Below are 20,754 nucleotides of genomic sequence, written 5' to 3'. Positions count from 1 at the left end.
GAGATATGGTCCATTTCCTAGGATTCTTCTCGAATATAATAGCCTCTCTATAATTCTTTTTATTATTATTTAATTTGGACCACTTTATACTGCAATTAATTAAATAATAATCCATATAATATTATATATATTTTCTTCAACAGCTGGCACTGGTACAGATCATTAGCGTCGTGTTTGGCAAGATTTTGATTTTGATTTTTTAGTTGCATTCAAGAGTTCAAGTTTGACTTTAATAACAGTAAAGTAGTAAGATGGGGTAAAAGTGTAAAACAGTCAAAAGTCAACGGTCAACTCTCAATTTTATTTATTTGTATAATCATGGAGTAAATAAACCAGGACTCAAAAGTTTAACGAGTCGCTCCGATTAATTAAATTCGAGCACATCATTTCTCTAATTATTCGTAAACAAATGAACTCGAATTCAAACTCGACTCCGATCCTGCGTGTGTGTGTAATTTAATATGTTTAGTTCGACGTTGAATCCAAATTAAAAATATGGATATATATACCAATATTAAAAAAAAGAACGTTCACTAATTGCCAAAGGACAGCATGGGGGGCAGATAAGTAAATTCACACCCTGCTACTGATATCAGCCCATATCTCCATTATGCACCTACAATTATAATATTTAATATTAATATTAATTAATTAAAACTTAAAAGTATTAGTTATTATAAAGATTACAGAATCGATATCTAAAATAATGGAGAAAAGAGTGGCGATCATCGGCGCCGGAATCAGCGGCCTGCTGGCGTGTAAGTACACAGCATCCAACGGCTACAATCCAATCGTGTTCGAGGCGCAGGATAAGATCGGTGGTCTGTGGAACCAGACGATCGAAACCACTAGGCTCCAGAACGTGAAGGAAGTTTTCCAGTTCTCCGATTTCCCGTGGCCGCCGCTCGTCGGAGACATGTTCCCCCGGAGCAGCCAGCTCGTCGGTTACCTGCAATCCTACGCCGACAACTTCGAGCTTTTGCCGTACATTAAGTTTAACTCCAAAGTTGTGAGCATAGACTATGTCGGAGTTTCCGATGACGAGATGCTGACGTGGGATTTGTGGGGCGGTGGTGGAGATGCTTTTGGCTCCTCCGCCTCCAATGGCGGCGGCAAGTGGATCCTCAAAGTTTTCGACACTGAACATGAATCCATAAAGGTCAGAACTCGGAATTACTTTTTTATTAATTTTTTTTTTTCCTGATTTTTAGTGGACACGTGGCATTTTAAGTTCTTAATAGATTTATCACAAGATTGAAGTAGTTTATATATGGTATTATTACGGTACAGATGTTACGACTGGTTATTTACACTGGGTGTATTTAAATTTTAGATTTGATTAAAATAGTATTTAAATTGTAGATTTGATTAAAATACTATTCACTAAGCACACATACGCATGGATGTGTGTGTAATTATGTGTAGATCTACGATTCAAGTTCATTAAGTATAAATAATCAGGTGTATCATCTAATTTTTTTCCATAATAAGGTCTCGTTTGGTTTTTAATTAGATGAAATTGTGCGGTCCGATCTTTCTGAGGTGTCGTTTTCGTTTGAAAATGTTGATCAAATCTATTACATAAGATAAGATCACAATACTATTCTTGATAATGTAATTGTAATAGATACTAGACTTTGTTTTTGCGAAAACCCCCCTCCTTTTCCCATATTTAATCAACCTCCCTGAAATTTATAGATTTCTTACATTAACACCCTTTTGTAGGGGTGGATGTAAGAAATTTACTAACAGCAGGCGCGGATGTAATTTCTCAAAAAGAAGGTTTTTTATTTTGTAATTATGTTTTACATCAGGGAGGTGGTTGTAATATACCACCCTATATATATGTATTCAAAATTTTCCCAAGTTAATAGGTTATATATATTTTGTTTAATTTGAGGTATTGATGCGATCTCTTGAGTATCATAAATATTTCCTACGAAACGTAAGATCTATTCTTCTTTATTATTTCTCTGCATAATCAAAACCCTAGCACAATACGACCATTTAAAGAGAATAAAACCCTAGAATCCTAATCTAACTAGGAAACATAATTACCTATACTAATAAAATACTAAATATCTATCCTAACCTAAACACACGGCTATGTATATAATAAACCTAAACAAACTATTCTAATTAATTAATAATAAAAATACTAACTATCTAATAATTAAACGATATATATTAATATATCGTATCAAACCACCCCTCTTGAAATGAACCTTGTCCTCAAGGTTCAAGTCAATTTGGTCCCTCTTCCTTGCGTTTCCACCTATGTTTGACTTCATCGATTTGTTCATTGACTTGCTTCCGAATTAACTCCAAAAAACACGATAAAAAATCGAGCTCTTTTCGAAAGATAAACCTATCTGCCCGAATTAAATTTCTCAATCTCTTTCCCGACAAATCGACCTTCTCAATTGCCTTTTCAAATTTCATCTCCTTCACAATCAATATCATGCTTTTATTTTTCTCAGTCGTCTTTACAGATCCGGGCTCATTCAAAGTCACCAAATCTTGTTCGTCTCCTTTCTTTTGCACACCATGGAAATCTCCCAATATCCCCTGTAGTTCTTCGTTCTCTTCCTTAGTTAATTCCTCTTCTTCGTCCCAAATTACCTCAAGTGAATCCGATAATTCATCTTTCGGCGAACTCACAAAAAATTGGGGTTCTTCGAAAAAATCATTGTCATCATCTTCCTCTTCCTTTTGCGGTAGGCTTGGCATTGGCGGCGGCAGTGGATCTTCGAAAAAGTCATCGTCGTCCTCTTCCTCCGGCGATAGGCTCGGCAGCGGCAGCGGCGGTGGCGTAGGGGGTGTTTGGCGGCGGTCCCTTCGGCTTTGATGATGGCGTTGACGTCGTCCTTGACTTTGTTCGAGCAATTTCTGAAAACTAATCCGTAATTTCTCTACGGATTTTTCCAGTCGCTCCAACCGTCTTGTTTCTGACATCATGATTTTCACAAAGTTTTGATGTGATCTCAACTTTGCTCCAGCTTAGCTTTGATATAATCGCTGCTTTGCTAACGAAGCGTTGGTGTTATCGCAACTTCGCTCTGATACCAATTGATGCGATCTCTTGAGTATCATAAATATTTCCTACGAAACGTAAGATCTATTCTTCTTTATTATTTCTCTGCATAATCAAAACCCTAGCACAATACGACTATTTAAAGAGAATAAAACCCTAGAATCCTAATCTAACTAGGAAACATAATTACCTATACTAATAAAATACTAAATATCTATCCTAACCTAAACACACGGCTATGTATATAATAAACCTAAATAAACTATTCTAATTAATTAATAATAAAAATACTAACTATCTAATAATTAAACGATATATATTAATATATCGTATCAAATATCTAGAAGTAATTTTTTCTATTATTGTTAGTTGTTTTCCAATCTTTTAACCAAAAGAATTAAGATCACTTAAAACGGCTTAACGGGCACCAAAAAATTATCGAAAAAAAGAATGCTTTTATGAAGTTGATAGATATATATTTTATGTGGCATGCAGGAGTATGAAGCAGAGTTTGTTATTGTCTGCATCGGAAGATTCAGTGGCCTACCTAACATCCCGGAGTTCCCACCGGAATCCGGCCCGGAAATATTTTCCGGCAAAGTGTTGCATTCAATGGATTACTCGGCCATGGACAATGCTAATGCTGCAGAGCTTATTAAAGGAAAAAGAATTGCTGTTATAGGTTCAGGCAAATCAGCCGTCGATATTGCGTTCGAATGCGCAAATGCCAACGGTGAGACATTTCTTCGATCTTCTCGCAATTAATTAACCATAGTACTAACTTAATTGTCACCCGAAAAAAAAAGGGTATTGTAATTAGAATTTCGTGTACTCCAGGGAATAAAAACCCGTGTACCGTAATCCAAAGAACCATTCATTGGATGCTTCCGGATGCACAACCATGGGGAGTCAATTTCGGTTATTTGTGCTTCAATCGATTTTCCGAGCTTATGGTTCATAAACCGGGTGAAGGGCTATTTTCTAGTATTTTCGCCACATTGCTTTCACCTTTGGTAAGTGATTTTTTTTTTTGTCTTTTAAATTTCAAGATTGAGTTTTTTTTATAAATCTCGTATTTTTTCGACATTTTTTTAGCGTTGGGTGGTCACTAAGTTCGTCGAAAGCCATATCAGAAGAAAACTTCCATTGAAAAAATACGATATGATTCCGAAAGAGAGCTTCGTTCAAGAAGCTTCCTCTTGTCAGATATTCTTTCTACCGGAAAAATTTTACGACAAAGTCGAAGATAAAAGCATTATTTTCAAGAAATCAAATCAATTTACCTTCTGCAAAGAAGGTTTAATCTTAAATGGAGAAGAAAATAATCCCGTAAAAGTAGATATAGTCATATTCGCCACCGGATATAAAGGCGACGAAAAGCTGAAAAATATATTTTCTTCTCCAACTTTTCAAACCTACATTGAAGGATCTCCCACCTCCACAATTCCTCTCTATAGGTAACAATTATGTATATTTTTTTTTTTTTATATATTTTTCGATATTGAGTTTTAATTGTTTTTTTATTTTGTTTCAGACAAATGATACATCCGAGGATTCCACAGCTAGCAATAATCGGTTACTCGGAATCGCTTGCGAATCTGTACACATTCGAAATGAGGTGCAAATGGCTATCGTTTTTTCTAGACGGGGCTTTTAATTTGCCGAGAATTAAATTAATGGAAAATGACATTCAAGAATGGGACAAGTACATGAAGAAATACTCGGGCAACGGTAAATTCAGACGAGCTTGTATCGGTGGGGTCCACATTTGGTACAACGATCAGTTGTGCAGAGATATCGGATGTAATCCGAGACGGAAGAAGGGGGTTTTCGAAGATTTGTTTCAGCCTTACGGATCGGCTGATTATGCAGGATTAGCGCCTCAGTTATGATTGTTGTAATGAATAATTTGAAGTCGTAATTACGTGTCTGAGCTTGTTTTGATTGTCGTTTTTATTGCAAGAATCTTTTGTTCGGATTGTATTCGATGTTTGGTTAATCCAATAATTTATCGTTCAATTATAAGTGGGTTATTTAATTTTTAATTCCTTCAAATTCTTTTAAATTTATTTTTTTTGTTAAAATGTCAACCACCAACCACCCAACCACAATCTTCCTCAACCGTTTGAACATTAACCCCATAGTTGAAAGCTCATAATTAGGTTCTTGCAACAAAGGCAAAATGTATGCACTATTTGCACATGTTTAATTAAATATGATAAGGTAGAAAACATAAATTAAATATATATATAGGGTGAATTACCCCACCCCGTGAGGTAAAGTTAAACTACGAAAATATCCCTCATGTTTGGTATGGCGTCAAATTCAACAGAATCTTCTACATTTTGTGGAATGTTCTATAGTTTGTACTCGTTTTGTGCTAATAATGCAGTTTTTAATACACCACAATCTGATATTTACATACCAAGAGACACATCTTATGATCATCTTATTTCAAAACGTGGAGCTTGAATGAGGTAAAACGGGTACAAATTGAAGAATATTCCTCATAATTTAAAAAAATCCACTAAATTTGATACCACGAGGGTGGAAATGTAAGAAGATTTATAATTGTGGGAGTGATTATAATTATCCAAACGTAAGGAGTTTTTTCGTAATTCGACCTTACATCAGGGGTGACCGTAATTTACCCTTAATAATATATATATATACACACACACAGAAATGTACGTAGGTAACAAAATTTGATGATATTTATTGCATGTACCAAACACTATATAATGTGGGTTCAAATTGATTGTTTGTTGGGTCAAATTATAAGGATTATTCAGCAATATATTCAAGAACCTCTCAAAAAAGAAAAAATAAATAAAAAATTAAAGAAAACACACTGCATTTATTTACTCACCTAAATTATATTAAATAGACATTTATTGGTAGTTGAGCCGACAGGTTGGCTATTAACTAATTGAGATAAGTAAATTCACGCTCTCTACACCCTTTTATCAATTGGCATGCATGCATTTATGTACCCTCCAATTCGTAATAATAATCAAATAAATCAATAAATAAAAAATGATGGAGAAGAGGGTGGCGATCATCGGAGCCGGAATCAGCGGCCTGCTGGCGTGTAAACACGCAGCATCCAACGGCTACGATCCAATCGTGTTCGAGGCGCAGGATAAGGTCGGTGGTCTGTGGAACCAGACGAACGAAACGACGAGGCTCCAGAACGTGAAGGAAACTTTCCAGTTCTCCGATTTCGCGTGGCCGACTTCTGTTGAAGATGTTTTCCCTCATAACAAACAGCTTCTGGAGTATGTGCAATCGTACGCCGCCAAATTCGAGCTGTTACGGTACATTAGATTCAACTCCGAGGTTGTGAGCATAGACTATGTCGGAGTTTCCGATGACGAGATGCTGACGTGGGATTTGTGGGGCGGTGGTGGAGGTGCTTTTGGCTCCTCCGCCGCCTCCAATGGCGGCGGCAGGTGGATCCTTAAAGTTTTCGACACTCAAAATCAGACTATCAAGGTAAGAGTTTTTGTATGATTGTATGTATATTTTTATTATATTCATGATCCTGTCTGTAAATATTCTCTGACGTGGAATTGTTTTATGCTTAGGATTTATAATTGTTAAAATAAAATATTATATAATATTAATATATATTCAAAATATTCTCTGATTTGAGGGGTAAATGAGTAATATCACTAGTTGCATTTGCGTGATAAATAATTAGGTATAGCATTAATTTGGGGAAGTTATGGAATTAGGTATAACATTAATTTAGGGAAAAACAAAGAAAAATTATATTCGACTAACTACAAAAATTAGTTGACTATTTTAGTTGACTAGGATTAGTTGACTTGAATTTCAGCTTACTAATTTAGCCTGCTACTTTGTAAAGCTTAGTTAATAACTAAAATAAACCTTGATGTAAGGGTTTATAAGATATTTTAAATAAGCTTTGCCAAACGTGTCCTTAGTCGGTTACTAAATGAAAAACGATCGATTAATTCTTCGTCAAAATTGATGTCTAACTAAAATATACTTGGTCCACTACTTTGTATAGCTTAGTTAACTAACTAAAAAGAACTTAGTCGTCGACTAACTAAAAAAAAAAGTAGTCGAGTATTTCGTTGATTGATGCGTAACTAATACAAATTAGTTGACTAAGGGTTCAATATACAAAATCCTAATAAACGAAAAATATCAAAAAAAGATCGATAACGCGGTTCCTAATAAATTTTTATGTGGCAGGAGTATGAAGCAGAGTTTGTTGTTGTCTGCATCGGAAGATTCAGTGGCCTGGCCAACATCCCGGAGTTCCCACTGGAATCGGGCCCGGAAATATTTTCCGGCAAAGTGTTGCATTCGATGGAATACTCCGCCATGGACAATGCTAGTGCTGCAGAGCTTATTAAAGGTAAAAAAGTTGCTATTATAGGCTCCGGCAAATCAGCTATCGACATTGCATTCGAATGCGCAAATGCAAACGGTGAGATTTTTTTTTTCTTTTCATAATCCTATATTGTGTCGAAAATAATTAAAAAAAATCGGGCAATGTTAAAAAGAAAAAAGGATATATTAATATTCTTGAAATGTTTATTCAGGGAATAAAAACCCTTGTACAGTGATCCAAAGAACCACCCATTGGATGTATACATCTTCAATCGCTTATTTGGGCTTCAATCGATTTTCCGAGCTTATGGTTCATAAACCCGGCGAAGGCCTCTTTTCTAGTATGTTGGCCACCTCACTTTCACCTTTGGTACGTAAAACTTTTTTTCGACTTTTCCAATTAAAAAAAAAGATATAAGTATTTATGAACTTATATTCGTCGTCACGTGATTTTTTTTAGCGTTGGGCGGTCTCTAAGATGATCGAAAGCTATCTTAAATATAAACTTCCCTTGAAGAAATACGATATGATTCCGAAACAGAGCTTTTTCCAAGAAGCATCCTCGTGTCAGATACTGTTTCTTCCGGAGAAATTCTACGATAAAGTTGAAGATAAAAGTATTATTCTGAAGAAATCAAATAAGTTTATTAGCTTCTGCAAAGAAGGTTTAATTATCGACGGAGACGAAAATAATCCCGTAAAAGTAGATATTGTCATATTCGCCACCGGATATAAAGGCGAAGAAAAGCTCAAGAATTTATTTTCTTCTCCGACTTTTCAAACCTACATTGAAGGATCTCCCTCCTCCACAATTCCTCTCTATAGGTAACATAATTTATTTTTTCTTATTTATATTTCAATATGGAGATTAATTATTTTTTATTTATTTTTTCATTTCAGACAAATGGTACATCCGAGGATTCCACAGCTAGCAATAATCGGTTACTCGGAGTCGCTTGCGAATCTGTACACATTCGAAATGAGGTGCAAATGGCTATCGTTTTTTCTAGACGGGGCTTTTAATTTGCCGAGTATTAAAGAAATGGAAAAGGATATTCAAGAATGGGACAAGTACATGAAGAAATACTCGGGCAACGGTAAGTTCAGACGAGCTTGTATAGGTGGGGTCCACATTTACTACAACGATCAGTTGTGCAGAGATATCGGATGTAATCCGAGACGAAAGAAGGGATTTTTCGCCGAGTTGTTTCAGCCTTATGGACCGGCTGATTATGTAGGAATAGCACCTGGTCAGGTCTGATTATGAAGGATTAGCACCTGATTATGGCCATGATTAAATCATGATTAGCATCTGATTATGTTCATGATCATGGAATAAGGCTTTTGTTATGGTAATTACTTGCATTTTTGGGGTGTGTGTTTTAAATAAGTTTTTAATAAATTGAACCACTAAAAGCAATGGTGACAGTTATAACTATGTGGCAAGTTCTCCACCTTTTTTATTAATATATATATTGAGAATATTGTAGTTTTGGTCCTCTATGTTAGCATATTTAAGAATTTAGTCCTCTAACTTGTCATGTTTTAGTTTTACATGCAATAACTTTGCAAATATAGTATTTTCAGTCATATTTTGCATGATTTTCAATTTTATGACGCGACAAATAAACCTGACGCATTTTGCTTACATGGAAGCTTGGAAATTTATAAATTCGACATCTGACTTACAATTTGTAGAACTTTAATTATGTGACACGACTCATTTATAAATCAAATTAGAGGAGCATTTATAATTTTTAACTGTCCATATAAATAAATTTTCTACGAGTTTGTTATGTACATTATTAAACGTCGGCTAAAATTTTAAAGTTTGAGTGAAATAGGACTAAAAGTTATAACTTGCATAGTTATTGCATGTAAAATTGAAATATAACAACTAGACTAAATCCCTAAAGAGACCAACATATATGACTAAAATTACAATTTTCCCATATATATTATATGGTTTTTATAACATTAATATATAATATTTTTAACGTTAACTAGCAATTAGAAGCAAGAAATAAAAGTGTTAATACAATAATTAATAAATAAATATTAAAAAACAGCTAGAAGGGAAAGGGGGAAATTAATAAAACCCTAAAATTGAATTAACTCAAAAATTGGGGGAAAATTAGACTTGGTGGAGAACCCTCTCCTCTGGCCACACAATTCACCATTAATTCACAAACAAAATGAAGCAAAAATATCAGAAATTTCCTCCACTTCTTCTCTCTGCGGTGAAATCGCCAATATATATAGGCTTGTGTATGTATCTCTACACATCATACAAAAAGAATCATCAAACGGAAAGAGAAAGGAACCCCGGCGTCAACCCACCGCCCGGCCGCCATCATCAGCCGTAGAATATGGCCGTTGCTCTCCAGCCCTCACTTCGGTTCCATCACTATTCTCCATTTTTTCCAAAAAGCCCTCATCTTTCCCGCAATTCGCAAATCCGCCCCAACCCTAGTTTTGCTACTGCCAGCATTCGAGCGAGCTCTGCTGTTGCACTTGACACCGTAATTCTCATTTCTTACTCTTTTTATGCCCGTATTTCTACTTTTTTTCCCCCTTTTTGTATCTATATATAAATATATGTATGTCATGATGATTAGGAATCAAGCCGTGAAGCACAAAGTACTTCGGATGTTGAGTTGTTTGCTTGCGCAATTTGTTACGAGCCGCTGATACGAAAAGGCCCGTCTGGTTTCAATTTGTAAGTCTGAATTTTGCGAATAATTGTAAGGAATTGTTTAGTGTTGATATGGTGCCCGTTTTTAATTCAATTCGGTAACGATGTGCAGGCAAGCAATATATAGGTCTGGTTTCAAATGTAGGAATTGCAACAAGTCGTATTCGAGCAGAAACCTGTATCTTGATCTTACGGTTACTTCTGGCACAAAGGAGTACAACGAGTTCCAACCAGCTGGCACTGAGTTATTCAGGTGTGAAATACTGGTCATCGTAAACTCATTTGCCGGATAGAGTGAATTGCAAATTCTGATATTTTATGATGATATTTTTTGAATCCGATGTCGGTTTCCGTCGCTTTTTATTTAGGAGCCCATTGGTCTCATTTGTTTACGAGAGGGGGTGGCGCCAGAATTTTAACAGTAGAGGTTTCCCCGGTCCAGACGAAGAGGTAGATAATTCTTACATCTCATTTACAGAACTAGGCGAGCCGGATTAATTGCTTTACGTGCTTAATTATCTTTATATTATATATGCTTCCATACATCTGTCATTTGTTAGCGTCATTTGTTAGCGTCAGTCAATAAGGAAACGTGTTCGAGTTATCCAATTTTTTATGTTCACGCTGTCTTGTTATTTTGATTACTTGTATAGTATTTAATTGCGTAATGGTTAACCTTAAAAACGAACAAACTATATATAGTGATTTGAATTGATAACTCGTCTCCATAACCACAAAATTTTCTTGCAGTTCAGTATGGCGCAGGAATACTTTAAACCAGCCGAAGGTGGGGTCCTCATAGATGTGAGCTGTGGCAGTGGTTTGTTTTCCAGGAAATTTGCGAAATCGGGGTCCTACTCGAGAGTCGTTGCACTTGATTTTTCTGAAAATATGCTTCGCCAGTGTTTTGATTTCATTAAAAACGACGATGCTATCTTAAACTCGTGAGCATTTCTTTCCTCATTTTTTCGAAACACTGTTTCTGCTAATATTAGTTCAGGTCTTTTATATTTCCTTAGAAAAGGTAATGGAATTTTGGGACATTTTTTTTTCGTTCGAAATTCTGCAGTAATCTTGCACTTGTGAGAGCCGATGTTTCAAGACTTCCCTTTGCATCCGGTTCCGTTGATGCTGTTCATGCTGGTGCAGCATTGCATTGTTGGCCTTCTCCTTCAAATGCAGTAAGTTTCCTAATTTTCAAATCGATGTAGAAAACGAAGATAGTAATATTTCCGTATTTAAATGACACCAAAAGTGGCTGTTCGAGACAACACTAAATTCCTTTAAAGCTGTATATATATGTCAAATATAGGCTGGTTAAACTGAATTTTGAATGAGACATAATTTGCTTGTCAAATAAGTATCGATTGCACAGAATTTTCCTGTTGTAGAGGATTGAAATTATAGATGCTTTGTCGTGGTTTGTTTAATGAGTTGACTAAGTTTGTTTCTAGACTGAAACGGGCCTTTGTTAGCGCTTAATACCTGATCTCTTGAAAGAAAAGAAAAAAAAATTGAACCTTTTAATTTGTTTAAAATGTCAGATTGCTGAAATTAATCGAATATTACGAAGTGGTGGCGTATTTGTTGGAAGTACTTTCCTTCGAGTCAGTTCATCAACTCCGACATGGTTAAGGCCTTTAATTAGAGAGAGGATCACAAGCAACTACAACTATTTAACAGAAGAGGAGATCGAGGAAGTTTGCAAATCTTGTGGTCTCGTTAATTACACCAAGATAGTTCAGCAATCTTTTATCATGTTTTCTGCACAAAAACCTTGATTTGTTTTTTTTGATGTATTTATTTTACGATAAAAACATGCTCCATGGACTTGTTATTATAGATATAAAAATCATATATTGAAGTTGATTTCTATCGAGAAAAAGACACGATTGTTTTATAATGAACCCCATTTCGGACCGTTTCCTCTGATTATGTAATAGTTGGTTGAATGAATATTCAGCTGATCTCCATGGATCTGCGGGAGATCGTTCCGAAATAATAACATAATCTGATTAATTAGGGACTAATTTTGTCTTATTACTTGGTTATTATTATTATTATTATTATTATAAGAAAAAAGGTTTCTTTAAACTGGTGACTTATTGCAGAAAACCTAGTCAAAGACAACCTTTTTAACCTTTCCTGTGAATGTTTTTGTTTGATTCTTTGTTGGAATTTGTCCTCGTGAATGGCATAGTTGAAATTTGGTGCTTCAGTGATCAGTCAAATGTTTCAGTATTGTAGCATTTATTAATATAGTAGAACCTCGATAAATTTTTAATTTCACATAAATAATAATTTCTTTCGGTCCCGGCTCGGTAATTGTGTACTAAATACTGGTTCAATATTTTGATATTTCGCTGAATTAATTATAGAAGTTTAACTGTATATATAATAGTTGTTTTAGCTGGCAATACAAGAATCAAGAAAACTATTAGGCCAAAATGACAATTATTTAAGAACGGATGAAGTATCTATCTCTAAGGCACTTGATCCAAATTCTTTTTTTTCTTTTTTTTCTGCTTCTATTATTTGTTTAATTTTTTAAAATGATTTTCGACGTCATATCAAACTTCGTTGATGTTACGTCGAAACGTCATTGTTGCATGCAGGAGCCCTTATTTTTTTTTGGCTATTTTTGCATAATTTAATGATTTAAAAAAAACTAACTATTAAGTCTATAATCAATGTTAACATGCTTTTCTTGGCCTTTTATGCCGCCTAGAATTATAAAATTAAAAAACAATTAAAAAATGAAAAAATGAAAAAAAAATTGACCAATTCAGAGGAGAATTGATAAATCAACCATGAATAATAATATGCAATATAATTAGCCGGCTAGAACATCATTTTTTGTCTAAATTAATACAATTTTAATGCTGACCAGCTTCTTTATTTGGAATATAACTGCAGTTTCATGCAGAATCAGAAACAAAATATGTTCCTATGAGCCAATATATATAGGTTAACAAAAACCCGTTAAAATCTTGCAAGAAATTGAGAAAAAAAGTATGGCAAACCGACAAGCATTTTCACCAGCTTCACCGCCTACAGTATTCGGACATGGTAAATCTGTTTCGAACAAAACAACTGTACTAGGTGTTCTTGTCATTGTCATTGTAATACTTTTCGTCGGAGGCTGGTTTTGCTTCTGTTTCAGAAAAAAACTTCGAGCCAATTTCTGCAGGTTATTTTGGAAGCAAAAAGGTTGGTCATTATAAATGTTATTTAAAACATTTAAGTTGGATCGAATTTCAATCCTAAATAAATTTTTTTTTCGTGAGCATAACAATAGGAAAGCTAGAGGCGGAGAAGATGAATTTAAGGTGTTTTCGTATGGAAGAACTGCAAAAGGCCACAGACAATTTCAGCGAAGCTTGCATGGTTGGTAAGGGTGCGTTTGGCAACGTTTATCGAGGTACGTTTGATACGGAGGGGATTACTCTGGCAATCAAGAAACCTCATGCTGAATCATATATAAGCACTGAAGAATTCAGAAACGGTACGTAAGAAGGGCAAAAGAGTAATTTTACCGTGTTTCGACTATCCGTTTAGTGTGTTAAAACCAATATTTTCTTGAAATTGCAGAGGTGAAGTTGCTATCGAAAGTAAAGCATGAAAATCTTGTCGGACTTGTGGGGTTCTGTGAAGGAAATGGTAAAGGTTAGGAATTTATCGAAAATTAATTAGATCATCAACTTAATTTTTATGTCACTAAAAAGTATGTCTTAAGTACAGGGCCGAATGCTGCAAAAATTCTTGTTTATGAGTATGTGACTAATGGCTCACTACTAGACTACATTATCGGTAAGTCGATCGACTTTAATAAAAATATTTCCAACGAATTAAAAAACATAAAAAAAATTAACAAGTTATTTTGATCATTAGGAAGGGGAGGAAGTATTTTAACTTGGAGGGAAAGAGTAAATATAGCCATTGGAGCAGCTAAAGGTAGGTTCTTGATTATCCTCCAATATTATCGATCACTATTAATTAACAATATTTTCTTCGTAAACGAATTAAATTACATTTTCAAATTGTTGCCAATATGTATTAGGGATAGCCCATCTGCACGAAGAGATTAGCCCGAGTATAATCCACCGTGATATAAAACCGAGTAATATATTAATCGGAGATGGATTTGAGGCCAAGGTATCAGATTTTGGGCTCGTTCGATCGGGTCCAGACGGGGATAAATCACACGTTACGAGTCAGTTAAAAGGGACACCTGGCTATATGGACCCCGCTTATTGTTCGAGCTTCCATTTGACTCCGTTTACCGATGTGTATAGTTTTGGAGTGATACTTCTTCAGCTTGTTACCGCTAGGCCTGCGGTCGAGTCGAGTAGGAGTAGTACCCATTCTCATATCATTCATTGGGTAAGTCGCAATTTTTGATAAAACTATTTTATTTTATGTGAATTAATTTAAAGGGTTTATTGTTAAGCAGCTCAAGATTCGATTTTTTTTTTACCTTCAAAAAATTAAGATCGTTAAGCTCGAATTTGTAGAAAATTACTTGAGCTTGAGCTCTCCAAAATGAACCAGTTCAACTCGAACTCGACTCGTTCACACTCCTATATATAAAAAATACATCGTGTAAGAAGGACGTACATAATTCATTACACATGATAATTTGCAGGCAAGCCCTAGCATCGAGAAAGGTAGGGTTGAAGACATAATCGATACAAATCTTCTAGTACAAGGGTGCAACATGGAAATAATGCTAAAAATCGGACAACTTGCTCTTAGATGTGTGGTGAAAGAGCCCAAAGAAAGGCCTACAATGACACAAGTGTGGGAAGAACTCGAACAAGCCCTAGAATCGGCCGACGGCTTATTATTACCAATCGCGAGCGATCACCGTCCAATGTTAAGCGTCCGCACAAATAATTATGACCGACCAATCACGAGTAGCCGGAGTATTCCCCAACCGTCCGATCACGATTACTCTCATAGCATTGAGAGATTTGATGTAGATGTTGATGGTCTGTCTTTCCACAGTGCTAGTTTGAGGTGTTTGAGTATTAGTGTCGACGATGATTTTAGCATCCCTCGGTAGTTTCTTTATGTGTACATGATGTTTCTTTGTCGGCTAATTCAATTTTGAAAGGGTAAATTACAAATAATATTGGATTAAAACAAATTTATTTTATATTTGCTTGAAATAAGTCCGATATAAACCCGAAACTATAAATTTAATTTTTAAGTGTCAAAAAGACGTCAGATCAGCAAATGTGATTCATGAGCAAGCTCATGAGTATTGTTCGTCTGGGTGTTTTTATAGGGGTAGAGTTTTTTAATTGTTATCAAAACTCAAACTACTTTAATAAACCTGGACAAACGATCATTTTGAAGGAAAAATAGAAAATGAGTTAAAACCTAATTTTAATAGAACTCGCAATTCCACAAATAACACAACTGATGGAATCCTCATCTAATGTTTCAATGAATTAATATGAATTTTCTAAAACTTTTCTAAAACAGCAAAATTTCATTTTTAAGAGACGAAACTACGCCGGATTACCGAAACATGACGTGATTCATGAGCTAAGCTCATGAGTTTTGTTCGTCGGTGTGTTTTGCTTGAGATGGGGTTAAAACTCAAAAACCTTAATAAATCTAGAAAAAACGATCGGTTTGCAAAAAAATAAGAAAATGAGTTAAAAAAACCTAATTATAATATCACTCGTAATTCCAGAAACAACGCAACTGACGGAATCCTCATCTGAAGTTTCAATGAATTGATATGAATTTTTTTTAAAACTTTCCTAAAATAGCAAAATTAAAATTTTAAGAGATGAAACGACGTCAGATCACCAAAGCCTGACGTAATTCATGAGCAAAACTCATGAGTTTTGTAAGTCGGTCTGTTTTGCTTGGGATGAGATTTTTAACGTGCTATTAAAACTCAAAAACCCTTAATAAACCTGGAAAAACGATCGTTTTGAAAGAAAAATAAAAATATTATTTAAAACCTAATTTTAATAGAACTGGCAATTTCAGAAACAACACAACTGACGTAATCCTTATATGATGATGTTTCAACGAATTGATATTAATTTTCTAAAACTTTCCCAAAATAGCAAAATTTCATTTTTAAGTGTCAAAAAGACGTCAAATCACTGAAATCTAATTTTATTCATGAGCAAGCTCATGAGTATTGTTCGTCTGACTGTTTTTTTATAGGGGTAAAGTTTTTTAATTATTATTAAAACTCAAAACAACCTTAATAAAACCTGAAAAAACGATCATTTTGAAGGAAAAATAGAAAATGAGTTAAACCTAATGTAAATAGAACTCGCAGTTCCAGAAACAACACAATTGACGGAATCCTCATATGATATTTCAATGAATTGATATGAATTTTCTAAAAGTTTCCTAAAATAGCAAATTTCATTTTTAAGTGGCGAAACGTCGTCCGATCACCGAAACCTGACGTGATTCATGAGCAAGCTTATGAGTGTTGTAGGTTTGGCTATTTTTATAGGGGTAGAGTTTTTTAATTGTTATTAAAACCCAAAAAACCTTAATAAACATAGAAAAACGATCATTTTGAAGGAAAAATAGAAAATGAGTTAAAACTTAATTTTAATAGAACTCGCAATTCTAGAAACAATGAAACTGATGGAATCTTCATCTGATGTTTCAATGAACTGATATGAATTTTCTAAAACTTCCTTAATATAGCAAAATTTCATTTTTAAGTGTCAAAAAGACGCCAAACCACCGAAATTAGATGTGATTCATGATCAAGCTCAGGAGTACTGTTCGTCTAGCTGTTTTTATAAGGTAATTTTTTTAATTGCTATTAAAACTCAAAAAAAAAAACCTTAATAAAACTGAAAAGACGATCATTTTGTAGGAACACTAACAAATGAGTCAAAACCTAATTTTAATAGAACTCGCAATTTCAGAAAAAACACAACTGGCGGAGTCCTCATGTGATGTTTCAATGAATTGATATGAATTTTCTAAAACATTCCGAAAATAGCAAATTTTCATTTTTTAAGCGGCGAAACGACGTCAGATCACCGAAACTAAACGTGACTCAGGAGCCTAGCTCATGAGATTTGTTCGTCGGTTTGTTTTTCTTTGGATGGGGAGTTTAACATGCTATTCAAGCTCAAAATACCTTAATAAACTTTCAAAATGATCGTTTTGCTGAAAAAATAGAAAATGAGTTAACACCTAATTTTAATAGAACTTCCAATTCCAGAACAAAGCAACTGACAGAATCCTCATATGATGGTTCAATGAACAGATATGAATTTTCTAAAAATTTCCTAAAATAGCAAAAAAATCATTTTTAAGAGACGAAACGATGTCGGGTCGCCGAAACCTGACGTGATTCACGAGCTTTGCTCATTAGTTTTGTTCGTAGGTCTATTTTTCTTTCGATGATATTTTTAACGTGCTATTCAAACTCAAAAAACTTAATAAACCTGAAAAAACGATCATTTTGCAGAAAAAATAGAAAATGAGTTAAAATCCTATTATTATATATGTTCAATTCCAGAAACAACGCAACTGACGAAATCCTCATCTGATATTTCAATGAAGTGCGGGGCCTTGTTTATTGATAACGAAGAATATAATTATCACAAAACAATGCTGTTTGAAGACTGCATATTTTGGCGATCCACTCTTCGGGTGCTACTTTGGCAGTGGCGGTTCCCGTGGAGCCGCTGACAAGAAATTGAAGGAACAGAAGAAGCAAAAGAACAAGAAGTAGCATCATTAATAAAATTTAATTAATTATAGATCAGGCTTATTATATTCTAATTTTACTTAACAGTTGAGGTTTCATTAATTTGATAATTTGCTATGATTCAGATGTTTTAACTTGGACCTTGTTAATGTAATGTGTCTTTTTTGCTAATATAATATAGTGCGATCCCCTTAACTTAAGCACAAATTATCAAAATGGGTCACTTTCATACCCTAGGCTATAGGCTGTATGGTGGTGTTCTTTTTATAAGGTTAATTGGACACTATCTAACAGCCTTTGTGCACTGCACTGCAGTTATACCCTAGGCTATAGGCTGTGTGGTGGTGTTCTTTTTATAAGGTTAATTGGACACTATCTAACAGCCTTTGTGCACTGCACTGCAGTTTGTGTGTGATGATGTTCTTTTTATAAGTTTAATTGGACACTATCTAATAGCCTTTGTGCACTGCACTGCAGTTTGGTCCCCTGGTAACTAATTAATGGAACAAAATAATATCATCTAATTTTTATTTTATTGGACTTAAGTGGGGGAGGGGAATAAAAGAAAACAAATAAAGACCCGTTCACCGACCCGACGATTTACGGTTCACATAATTCTAGAACCGTGCTCTTCTCGAGGAACACGAGTTGGTTCACGGTTTTGGTACCAGTTCACAGTCAACAAACCTTTTTTTTTTTTTGAGTAATATTTTATTGGACTTTATAAATATAATTTGTCCACATCATGGATTTTCTCGTACAAGTAAGAGGAAAACAGATATAGGACCACCGAACATGAACAATTTTCAATTTTGACTTTTAATTGCATGTTTTTTGTTCGTTACATGTCTTGGTTAGGACCAAATAATCAATCAACTTTGGGATTTCAAGTTGCAAAATCATGCACTAAATCCCTCTACATGAAACTGAATCATGTAATAATTGCAATAATTGTGGGCTCTCTTTTCAATACAACAAATATTTTATACTCCATTCATTCCATTTTAATTGTTATTTTAGGTTAATTCACACGTATTAATCACTATATTTGTGTGTGTCTCTCTCTATTTTCTTTCCCTATATTTCTGCGAATTCCCTCATTGTGTTGCAAAATCATGCACTAAATCCCTTTATGTTACAAAAAACTTGCATAAAACCTCCTCTGTAGTTAACGGTGTTAACTTTTAACGGAAAAGGGTATTCCGTGCAACGTAAAATAAAACACAAGGGGGTTTTACGAAAAAAAAAAAAAAAACACAGGGGGAACACAAGTTTTCCTTAACACATGGGGGTTTTATGCTGTTTACCCGTACATAGAATCATGCAAAACATGAATGCTCAATGTAGACATATAGTAGACACGGCCACGGGCCGGTTTGGGCCCGGAACCGGCCCGAACCGGCCCGTTGACGGCCCAAACCGGCCCGTTGACCGTGTGAACCGGCCCGGGCCCGTGAACCGGCCCGGGCCCGTGAACCGGCCCGGGCCCGTGAACCGGCCCGTCCCACCCGGGACGGGCCCGGTTCTGAAAAATGATGAACCGTGAACCGCCGGGCCGGCCCGGCGGTTCACCCGGATTAAAAAAAAAAAAAAAAAAAATTCAAAAAAAAGTGAATAACGGCCGGTTGAACCGGCCCGAACCGGCCCGGGTGAACCGGCCCGGTGAACCGGCCCGGGTGAACCGGCCCGGTGAACCGGCCCGGGTGAACCGGCCCGGTGAACCGGCCCGGGTGAACCGGCCCGGTGAACCGGCCCGGTGAACCGGCCCGGGTGAACCGGCCCGGTGAACCGGCCCGGGTGAACCAGCCGTTATTCACTTTTTTTTGAATTTTTTTGAATTTTTTTCCCCCCCCCCAATTTTTCCTATAAATACCCTCACATCCCAATTTTGCTTTTTTTTGAATTTCTTTTGCCCCCAACCCCCCCAATTTTTCCTATAAAACCCTCACACCCCAATTTTTCCTATAATTTACTTATTCATCAAATATTTCAAACTTGTGCTTCTAAATTGACTTTTAATTTATTTCATTTTCCTTTATCTATTTAAAAGTATTTCTTTTAATTTACTTATTCATTAAATATTTCAAAAAAAAAAAAAAAAAAAAAATTCAAAATTTCCGGGCCGACCCGGAACCGGCCCGAACCGGCGGGCCGACCCGGCCCGGTGAACCGTGCACGCCACGGGCCGGTTCCGGTTCCGAAAAATGTGAACCGTAAACCGGTCCGAACCGGCCCGAACCGGCCCGTGGCCGTGTCTAACATATAGTACGCATTAAAAATGGTAATAGAAATATCATTGTGCTAAAATATGAGTTCATCAAAATGAGTTTCAAGAAAAATAAATATATTGGACATCCAATTGACATAGCAATGAGCTCCTCATCATAGCAATGAGCTCCTCATCAAAGTGTCGCATACGTAAAACTCCATTTATGCTCAAAGTGAACCTTTGTTTTGATTTTACATAGTAGGTAAATAAAATGTATATAGCCTATAGGGTTAATTTCATTTGCATCCCCCTAGATACTGAAATTGCACATTCTCTCCCTATTAGTAAAGGAATTATTCATACATATCAAGTTAGTTGTTTCTACTCACAATGCTAAGATAATGGGTAAATTGTCATTTTTTACCTTCATTTTTGCAAAAAAAACAAAAAAATATTTTTTTTTATAAAAGGCATAAAATGTGAAGTGATTAATGTGTTCTTTCTCACTTAAAAATAGTACAAAATCCACCATGAATCTCAATTCCCTACCCAAATTACACAAATCTGAGTCCAAATCATAAAATCTCGTTCAACCATGCAATATCATCATGAGTCGATGATGAATTAACATAAATAGCAATTCCCACTCTAAATGTTCAAAGCCCATCGTAATTTGCACTTCAATCTCTTGTAAATACACTACTCAATCATAATTGGGGTTTAATAGCGAATAAACA

At 35.3% G+C, this 20,754-nt stretch overlaps 4 protein-coding genes across 5 annotated transcripts; all 4 read left to right on the top strand.

Annotated features, from left to right (window-relative positions):
• Nucleotides 1-670: 670 nt before the first annotated feature.
• Nucleotides 671-5,089, top strand: LOC105960633 (putative flavin-containing monooxygenase 1). Its single transcript, XM_088825517.1, has 5 exons — nucleotides 671-1,159; nucleotides 3,530-3,767; nucleotides 3,872-4,047; nucleotides 4,130-4,491; nucleotides 4,569-5,089. Exons 1-5 carry the CDS (start codon nucleotides 707-709, stop codon nucleotides 4,924-4,926), a joined length of 1,587 nt encoding a protein of 528 aa, XP_088681643.1. The 5' UTR covers nucleotides 671-706; the 3' UTR covers nucleotides 4,927-5,089.
• Nucleotides 5,090-5,798: 709 nt separating this feature from the next.
• Nucleotides 5,799-8,933, top strand: LOC105960655 (putative flavin-containing monooxygenase 1). The gene is made up of 5 exons (XM_012984842.2): nucleotides 5,799-6,529; nucleotides 7,259-7,496; nucleotides 7,612-7,769; nucleotides 7,860-8,224; nucleotides 8,300-8,933. The coding sequence occupies exons 1-5, from the start codon at nucleotides 6,071-6,073 to the stop codon at nucleotides 8,658-8,660; spliced, it is 1,581 nt and encodes a 526-aa protein (XP_012840296.2). The 5' UTR covers nucleotides 5,799-6,070; the 3' UTR covers nucleotides 8,661-8,933.
• Nucleotides 8,934-9,431: 498 nt separating this feature from the next.
• On the top strand, nucleotides 9,432-11,979 carry LOC105960654 (S-adenosyl-L-methionine-dependent methyltransferases superfamily protein). The gene is made up of 7 exons (XM_012984841.2): nucleotides 9,432-9,921; nucleotides 10,018-10,118; nucleotides 10,207-10,347; nucleotides 10,463-10,544; nucleotides 10,845-11,038; nucleotides 11,164-11,275; nucleotides 11,639-11,979. Exons 1-7 carry the CDS (start codon nucleotides 9,769-9,771, stop codon nucleotides 11,873-11,875), a joined length of 1,020 nt encoding a protein of 339 aa, XP_012840295.2. The 5' UTR covers nucleotides 9,432-9,768; the 3' UTR covers nucleotides 11,876-11,979.
• A 993-nt stretch (nucleotides 11,980-12,972) lies between these two features.
• On the top strand, nucleotides 12,973-15,282 carry LOC105960653 (putative serine/threonine-protein kinase PBL11). 2 transcript variants are annotated; one of them, XM_012984840.2, is made up of 7 exons: nucleotides 12,973-13,304; nucleotides 13,393-13,599; nucleotides 13,686-13,754; nucleotides 13,836-13,904; nucleotides 13,986-14,048; nucleotides 14,155-14,477; nucleotides 14,740-15,282. In XM_012984840.2, exons 1-7 carry the CDS (start codon nucleotides 13,109-13,111, stop codon nucleotides 15,157-15,159), a joined length of 1,347 nt encoding a protein of 448 aa, XP_012840294.2. In that variant the 5' UTR covers nucleotides 12,973-13,108; the 3' UTR covers nucleotides 15,160-15,282. The 2 variants fall into 2 exon arrangements, with proteins under 2 accessions (XP_012840294.2, XP_012840293.2); XM_012984839.2 differs by having other exon boundaries at nucleotides 13,686-13,760.
• The last annotated feature ends 5,472 nt before the right edge of the window (nucleotides 15,283-20,754 follow it).

This window comes from Erythranthe guttata, chromosome 11 (genome assembly GCF_056151865.1).
Source record: "Erythranthe guttata isolate IM_541 chromosome 11, IM_541, whole genome shotgun sequence".
Lineage (NCBI taxonomy): Eukaryota > Viridiplantae > Streptophyta > Magnoliopsida > Lamiales > Phrymaceae > Erythranthe > Erythranthe guttata.
This window is presented reverse-complemented; position numbering and strand designations above follow the sequence as displayed.